This window comes from Notolepis coatsorum (genome assembly GCF_963971535.1).
Source record: "Notolepis coatsorum genome assembly, chromosome: 1".
NCBI lineage: Eukaryota > Metazoa > Chordata > Actinopteri > Aulopiformes > Paralepididae > Notolepis > Notolepis coatsorum.
The window spans coordinates 1,325,071-1,333,929 of record NC_140165.1 but is presented as its reverse complement, the minus strand read 5'-3'; the positions used below and the strand labels follow the sequence as shown (position 1 = coordinate 1,333,929).

The 8,859-nt window shown below is 50.3% G+C and overlaps 1 protein-coding gene across 1 annotated transcript in view; it reads left to right on the top strand.

Moving 5' to 3' along the window:
• Nucleotides 1-8,274: 8,274 nt before the first annotated feature.
• LOC311240407 (peripheral plasma membrane protein CASK-like) overlaps nt 8,275-8,859 on the top strand; it is a gene marked incomplete at both ends in the record, with an annotated part of 14,447 nt that continues 13,862 nt past the window's right edge. Inside the window, one exon of the mRNA XM_084328993.1 lies at nt 8,275-8,364. Coding sequence (XP_084185119.1) covers nt 8,275-8,364 — 90 coding nt within the window. The remainder of the gene's footprint in view (nt 8,365-8,859) is intronic.

Below are 8,859 nucleotides of genomic sequence, written 5' to 3'. Positions count from 1 at the left end.
GACCTGAGGAAGAGGAGGAGGAAGAGGAGGGTCAGCCAGAGAGAGAACTGGACCTGAGGAAGAGGAGGAGGAGGAAGAGGAGGAGGAGGGTCAGCCAGAGAGAGAACTGGACCTGAGGAGGAGGAGGAGGAAGAGGGGGAGGAGGGTCAGCCAGAGAGAGAACTGGACCTGAGGAAGAGGAGGAGGAAGAGGAGGGTCAGCCAGAGAGAGAACTGGACCTGAGGAAGAGGAGGAGGAAGAGGGGGAGGAGGGTCAGCCAGAGAGAGAACTGGACCTGAGGAAGAGGAGGAGGAAGAGGGGGAGGAGGGTCAGCCAGAGAGAGAACTGGACCTGAGGAAGAGGAGGAGGAAGAGGGGGAGGAGGGTCAGCCAGAGAGAGAACTGGACCTGAGGAAGAGGAGGAGGAAGAGGGGGAGGAGGGTCAGCCAGAGAGAGAACTGGACCTGAGGAAGAGGAGGAGGAAGAGGGGGAGGAGGGTCAGCCAGAGAGAGAACTGGACCTGAGGAAGAGGAGGAGGAAGAGGGGGAGGAGGGTCAGCCAGAGAGAGAACTGGACCTGAGGAAGAGGAGGAGGAAGAGGAGGAGGAGGGTCAGCCAGAGAGAGAACTGGACCTGAGGAAGAGGAGGAGGAAGAGGGGGAGGAGGGTCAGCCAGAGAGAGAACTGGACCTGAGGAAGAGGAGGAGGAAGAGGAGGGTCAGCCAGAGAGAGAACTGGACCTGAGGAAGAGGAGGAGGAAGAGGAGGGTCAGCCAGAGAGAGAACTGGACCTGAGGAAGAGGAGGAGGAAGAGGGGGAGGAGGGTCAGCCAGAGAGAGAACTGGACCTGAGGAAGAGGAGGAGGAAGAGGAGGGTCAGCCAGAGAGAGAACTGGACCTGAGGAAGAGGAGGAGGAAGAGGGGGAGGAGGGTCAGCCAGAGAGAGAACTGGACCTGAGGAAGAGGAGGAGGAAGAGGGGGAGGAGGGTCAGCCAGAGAGAGAACTGGACCTGAGGAAGAGGAGGAGGAAGAGGGGGAGGAGGGTCAGCCAGAGAGAGAACTGGACCTGAGGAAGAGGAGGAGGAAGAGGGGGAGGAGGGTCAGCCAGAGAGAGAACTGGACCTGAGGAAGAGGAGGAGGAAGAGGGGGAGGAGGGTCAGCCAGAGAGAGAACTGGACCTGAGGAAGAGGAGGAGGAAGAGGAGGAGGAGGGTCAGCCAGAGAGAGAACTGGACCTGAGGAAGAGGAGGAGGAAGAGGGGGAGGAGGGTCAGCCAGAGAGAGAACTGGACCTGAGGAAGAGGAGGAGGAAGAGGAGGGTCAGCCAGAGAGAGAACTGGACCTGAGGAAGAGGAAGAGGAGGGTCAGCCAGAGAGAGAACTGGACCTGAGGAAGAGGAGGAGGAAGAGGGGGAGGAGGGTCAGCCAGAGAGAGAACTGGACCTGAGGAAGAGGAGGAGGAAGAGGGGGAGGAGGGTCAGCCAGAGAGAGAACTGGACCTGAGGAAGAGGAGGAGGAAGAGGAGGAGGAGGGTCAGCCAGAGAGAGAACTGGACCTGAGGAAGAGGAGGAGGAAGAGGGGGAGGAGGGTCAGCCAGAGAGAGAACTGGACCTGAGGAAGAGGAGGAGGAAGAGGGGGAGGAGGGTCAGCCAGAGAGAGAACTGGACCTGAGGAAGAGGAGGAGGAGGAAGAGGGTCAGCCAGAGAGAGAACTGGACCTGAGGAAGAGGAGGAGGAAGAGGGGGAGGAGGGTCAGCCAGAGAGAGAACTGGACCTGAGGAAGAGGAGGAGGAAGAGGGGGAGGAGGGTCAGCCAGAGAGAGAACTGGACCTGAGGAAGAGGAAGAGGAGGAGGGTCAGCCAGAGAGAGAACTGGACCTGAGGAAGAGGAGGAGGAAGAGGAGGGTCAGCCAGAGAGAGAACTGGACCTGAGGAAGAGGAAGAGGAGGAGGGTCAGCCAGAGAGAGAACTGGACCTGAGGAAGAGGAGGAGGAAGAGGGGGAGGAGGGTCAGCCAGAGAGAGAACTGGACCTGAGGAAGAGGAGGAGGAAGAGGAGGAGGAGGGTCAGCCAGAGAGAGAACTGGACCTGAGGAGGAAGAGGAGGAGGAAGAGGAGGGTCAGCCAGAGAGAGAACTGGACCTGAGGAAGAGGAGGAGGAAGAGGAGGGTCAGCCAGAGAGAGAACTGGACCTGAGGAAGAGGAGGAGGAAGAGGAGGGTCAGCCAGAGAGAGAACTGGACCTGAGGAGGAAGAGGAAGAGGAGGAGGAGGGTCAGCCAGAGAGAGAACTGCACCTGAGGAAGAGGAGGAGGAGGAAGAGGAGGGTCAGCCAGAGAGAGAACTGGACCTGAGGAGGAAGAGGAGGAGGAGGAGGGTCAGCCAGAGAGAGAACTGGACCTGAGGAGGAAGAGGAGGAGGAGGAGGGTCAGCCAGAGAGAGAACTGCACCTGAGGAGGAAGAGGAAGAGGAGGAGGAGGGTCAGCCAGAGAGAGAACTGCACCTGAGGAAGAGGAGGAGGAGGAAGAGGAGGGTCAGCCAGAGAGAGAACTGGACCTGAGGAGGAAGAGGAGGAGGAGGAGGGTCAGCCAGAGAGAGAACTGGACCTGAGGAAGAGGAAGAGGAGGAGGAGGGTCAGCCAGAGAGAGAACTGCACCTGAGGAAGAGGAGGAGGAGGAGGAGGGTCAGCCAGAGAGAGAACTGGACCTGAGGAAGAGGAGGAGGAGGAAGAGGGTCAGCCAGAGAGAGAACTGCACCTGAGGAAGAGGAGGAGGAGGAGGAGGGTCGGCCAGAGAGAGAACTGGACCTGAGGAAGAGGAGGAGGAAGAGGAGGAGGAGGGTCAGCCAGAGAGAGAACTGCACCTGAGGAAGAGGAGGAGGAGGAAGAGGAGGAGGAAGAGGGTCAGCCAGAGAGAGAACTGGACCTGAGGAAGAGGAGGAGGAGGAAGAGGGTCAGCCAGAGAGAGAACTGGACCTGAGGAAGAGGAGGAGGAAGAGGGTCAGCCAGAGAGAGAACTGGACCTGAGGAAGAGGAGGAGGAAGAGGAGGAGGAGGGTCAGCCAGAGAGAGAACTGCACCTGAGGAAGAGGAGGAGGAGGAAGAGGAGGAGGAAGAGGGTCAGCCAGAGAGAGAACTGCACCTGAGGAAGAGGAGGAGGAAGAGGAGGAGGAGGGTCAGCCAGAGAGAGAACTGGACCTGAGGAAGAGGAGGAGGAAGAGGGTCAGCCAGAGAGAGAACTGGACCTGAGGAAGAGGAGGAGGAGGAAGAGGAGGGTCAGCCAGAGAGAGAACTGGACCTGAGGAAGAGGAGGAGGAAGAGGAGGAGGAGGGTCAGCCAGAGAGAGAACTGCACCTGAGGAAGAGGAAGAGCAGCACAAAACATCACTGTGTGAAGAATGTTTAGATCCGTTTTTCTCTCTCCATGTGAAAACTTTAAAGCTCAGTATCTCAAAACTACCATCTCAAATCCCCTCAAATGTTGTTGTTTTGTTAAGGCAATCGTTGGGTGGAGTTCTGTCCTCCCCTGTGCTGGCTGGAACACCGTGTCCCCCAGTTAATGCATCCGGATTTTTAGTTTTTAACTGGAGTCACCGTCTCTTTATCAGAAAGGATGTTTATTTCCATAAACATAACATCTCGTACAGAATGAAAGTCTTTGGTGGTATAAGAAACTAGATGAATAGATTCTATCTTTGGTGGTTCTGCGGCCTGTCCTGTTAGCCGAAGCCTGTCTGTTAGCCGCTAGCTATCTGTCCACCTCGTGGTCCCCCTCCGCATCATGAGGAGGAGGAGGAGGAGGAGGAGGAGGAGGAGGAGGAGGAGGAGGAGGCCTGGTGTCGGCCCGTCTCGCTCGCTGTCCAACGCTCTTCTGGTCCCTAACCGGAAGACTAATAGCTTAAAGTCTTAAAGTCTCTCTCTCTCTCGCGATGTTTCTCTTACGTTGTTTTGGCCATCTCGTCCCCCTAGCAACAGCCGTCAATGGCTTCTGGCCCATATATACACGTATCATTACTAGCTCGGCTATCTCTTACTGAATGTTGACGTTTCCCCGACTCTGTGGGTGATGACCTTGGCTCTCTGGCTCTTCCCGCACAGGCCGTGCTACAGAGACATTAACACATTTAAACTCCAGTCTAGATAGATATTTACATTATTACATACATGTTGTTATAACCATATGAAAACCAGTGATATCCTTCATGGTTCTTGAGGTGGGATTGGAGAATGCAGATGGACTCTCGAGTCCCTACGGTCTTGGGGGAGGGAGTTAGGAGCTGGGGCCGCTCCGTTCTATATTACAATTGGGGGGGGGGGGGCAGCGAGGCTGTCGGGAGATGAAATAATATTAAATATATGAAATGCTTTTGTATTCAAGTCGTTGTTTTTTGCGGGGCTACTGGGAGCTTGGTGCGTCTGGTGAGAGCTTGTATGGAATGCGCAAAAGTTCAGTGTCGCTATGTGGTTTTTTTTTTTGGCTAGTATGGTCGTGAAATTGGTATACAATTTTGCTCTAAGTGGTATTAAAAAGGTCTTAAAAAGTGGAGCGGCTGGGTAGCACAGTGGACTAAGCGCTCGCCTACCACCACGGAGACTCTGTGATCTAATCCAGCTGTCAGCGGCGCCTCCGGCTTGGTCAGTCGTCCCTACTAATGAAACCGGTCTTATTTGACATGCCCTGAGTGGGAGTCGAACCCCGGTCTCCCGCGCCATCGCAGACCACTATACCACTATCTGGGGGAAATAGGGTGAACCTCTGCACGCGTTACGTTCCCCCGGTGAGACTCCTCGCTGTCAGGTGAAAAGAAGCGGCTGGCTGACTCCACAGGTGACTACACCCTCCCCAGGCCGACAGTGGGGCAATGTGCGCAACGACCAGGAAAGGAATTGGCATAACGACTAAATTGGGATGGGTGGGAAATACAGAAAGCGCAAAAATTTTAAATATATTATATATATATATATAAAAGAAAAAAAGTCATAAATGTAACTTGTTGAAACCTGCAGATACCCTGTGTGGGCCTCACATACACACGCTCACACACACACGCTCACACACACGACGGAGGCAACCGATTAGGGCTGGGCGATTCTTGCTCAAATGTGAATCACGATTTTTCTCTCTAAGAATTGAGATCACGATTCTCTCACATGATTCTTATTTTTTCAATAAAATCATTTATTGCACTCTTCCTTAAACAGACAACATAACATATCAAAGTGCTCGACTTAAACTTAAAAAAGTCTCTTGTAACGTACAAATAACTCAAGTCAAAATCGTCATCATTTAAAAAAAGTTATGGGGGGGGGGGGGAAAATTTATTTCGATTAATCGCCCCGCCCTACAACCGATATGTACGTCTTCCGTCTGAATGCATTACTGAATTACTGACTCCTTGCACCATTAGAACGTGAACAAGAGAGTGTCGTAGATGTGAAATGTTCCTCAGGCCTTCCAGTAAGTGAGTGTAGTGGTCGCGTGTCACGATGCACCACGCACGATTAGTTCTCTACTCAGTAACACAGTTTGTGATGTTAATATAGAAGAATGTCCAAGTGGCGGCTGGTACGGTTTGCAGGGTTTTCATTGTCCAAAAAAGAATAATAGTGAATAAATGGTTAAATCAGAGCGGTTGTCAGTTGCTCAATTTGTCAGTTCCAAACAGTGAAACAGGTAGGAAAACGTATCTCCTAAACAGGTGCGCATGGCTTACACTGATCAGCATGGCAACTTATAATAGAGGTGGTGCGCCCCCTAGAGTTCAAACATAAATACGACACCAAAACTAATATAAATTCTACAAGTCGGTTTCTGCTTCTACACTAAGTAAGTAAGTAAGTAAGTAAGTAAGTAAGTAAGTAAGTAAGTAAGTAAGTAAGTAAGTAAGTAAGTAAGTAAGTAAGTAAGTAAGTAAGTAAGTAAAGTAAGTAAGTAAGTAAGTAAGTAAGTAAGTAAGTAAGTAAGTAAGTAAGTAAGTAAGTAAGTAAGTAAGTAAGTAAGTAAAGTAAGAAAGTAAGTAAGTAAGTAAGTAAGTAAGTAAGTAAGTAAGTAAGTAAGTAAGTAAGTAAGTAAGTAAGTAAGTAAGTAAGTAAGTAAGTAAGTAAGTAAGTAAGTAAGTAAGTAAGTAAGTAAGTAAGTAAGTAAGTAAGTAAGTAAGTAAGTAAGTAAGTAAGTAAGTAAGTAAGTAAGTAAGTAAGTAAGTAAGTAAGTAAGTAAGTAAGTAAGTAAGTAAGTAAAGTTTATTTATATAGCACTTTTCACAGAGAGAACTCAAAGTGCTTTACATAAAACAGAAATAAAATATTAAATAGAAAAATAGAAACGCAAGAACCATTCAAGTGATAAGAAACAGAACAAAAACACAATGCATCTAAAGAAATATATAAAAATAAAACGGGACACATATATTATACCTGGAGGAGAAGCTCAAACATTACCCAAAGGCCTGTTTAAAGTAAACAGTAGTGTTTTTTTTTTTTGCAGATTTTTTAAATGTCAACAGACGCTGCAGCTCTTAGGCCACGAGGAAGGGCCTTCCAGAGTCTAGGCGCTACAGACTGAAGGGCCTTCCAGAGTCTAGGTGCTACAGACTGAAAGGCTCTGTCACCTTTGGTGATCAACCTGGTGCGCGGAATGACCAACAGATCCTGGTCAGCTGACCTCAGGGTCCTGCGGGGCACATATGGTTCCAGCAGGTCAGTTAAATATCCTGGTGCCTGGCCGTGCAGAGCTCTAGAAGTGAGCACCAGGACCTTGACATTTATTCTAAAATGTATAGGAAGCCAGTGCAAAGGAGGCCAGAACTGGAGTCATGTGACACCTTCTGGCTCCCCTCGGTTTCCTTACTACTGGACTCTGTATCGGTTACTTGTGACCCGTGGTTGTATGTCCTGCGTTTTCATACTGTTGTTCATTGTCCGCGTCTTTGGGTTCTTGAAAAGCACTTTATTTTTTATTGATCTTTTCCCCCCTCCTTTTTCCTCCGATTTTCTCCCATCCCAATGTTAGTCGTTATGCCAATTCCCAATCCCCTTCCTGGTCGCTGCGCACTTACCCCCCACAGTCGGTCTGGGAGAGTGGAGGCTATCACGTGCTTCCTCCGACACACGTCCAGCCAATCAACCGCTTCTTTTCACCTGGCAGCGCGGACTCTCATTGAGAGGGTGTAGCATGTGGAAGGATCAAACTCAGTGGTAAAGGCATGTTTTTTCCAACTACGCACCATTGCCAAACTCAAAGCCCTTCTCTCCCCTGCAGACCTTCAGAGAGTCATTCACGCCTTCATTTCATCTAGATTAGACTACTGCAACTCCCTCTATATAGGCATTAACCAGTCTTCCCTGTCCCGCTTACAACTGGTACAAAACGCTGCTGCCAGACTGTTGACCGGAACCCGCAAGAGAGACCACATCACCCCTGTCCTTGCCTCCCTTCATTGGCTCCCAGTACGCTACAGGATAGATTTTAAGGTTCTCCTATTTGTTTTTAAAGCCCTTAATGGTCACACACCCTCCTACATCTCAGACCTCCTATCCCCCTATTCCAACACCAGGTCCCTCAGGTCAGCTGATCAGAGGCTCCTGACAGTCCGGAGGTCTAACCTCAAGCTCAGGGGGGGCCGTGCCTTTGCTATCGCAGCCCCTGAACTGTGGAACAGCATCCCCACCTCCATTAGGCTCGCCCCCTCGATAGATGCCTTCAAATCGAGGCTCAAAACCCACTTCTACCTACTAGCCTTTCCCGTTCACTGACTCATGCCCTGTTTTTCTATGTGTTTGCCTGTGTGCCCTCCCATAAAACGGAGTGTGATTGTTGTCTATATGTATCTTATGTATTTATGTATTTACCCTCTGTACAGCACTTTGGTTGACACGCGTCATGTGAAATGTGCTTTATAAATAAATTTGATTGATTGACTATCCCCCTTAGATCCTATCCGCGCTGAGCAGGCGCCCCGACCGAACAGTAGGAGTCGCTGTTTACAACGACCCGGACCCACCCCGCCAGCTTCTCCCACCCTCTAATACAGCCAATTGTATTTAGTGTGAACGGCCAGCCAAGCACAGGCGATCCAGCGTCTCTGGTGTTGGTGACGAACGCAATCTCCGCTACGCCACGCCCTCTTTAAAAGCACTTTATAAATAAAATGTATTATTATTATTCTGTGACTGAACGCAACGCTGGTGAGACGCCACTAGGGGCAGAGCGTCTCAACGTGAGTGACGGTGACACCGATGAGGTGCATCGTGTCAAAAAAAATAAAGAAAGAAAATCCTCCCGAGTCATGCTGAGAGAGAAAACATCCCAATGACATGACGTTTCGGTTTGCTCAGAAAAGGGGCGGGGCGACGGCTAGTGGAGTAATCCGATTGGCTGAGCAACAACAACAGCACGTGTCTTTGGTGAGTGAAAGTGACTCAGCAAAACCTAGAGGCTCACGGCGACTGCTATCTGATGAGTCATGCAACCTGCCCTCTCACTCCGCTCCCCCCCGCTGTGGCACAGAGGAACTAGCCGGCCTTCTACACACAACACACAACACACACACACACACACACACACACACACACACACACACACACACACGCGTATCAGATAAAATCGTTGACCTTTGAGTTCATACATTGCCAACATTCAGACAGCAGGTCATAAAACAGAACAACAGTAATAGTGAGCAGCGCTTTACCGTACGAACCCGACACAGACAGGTACACAGTCCAGTGGGGCTGGTGATATATATATATTAAGGCTGTCAAAGTTAACGCGTTATTAGTCTAGCGTTATTAAAGCTGCATTCTCCCACTATGCTCCCTTTTTTATGGAATTCGCTGCAAAGTGAAACTACTTTGTCTAGAGGCACTTCCTGCTGTATTCTACGACTAGCCCTTCATGAAACA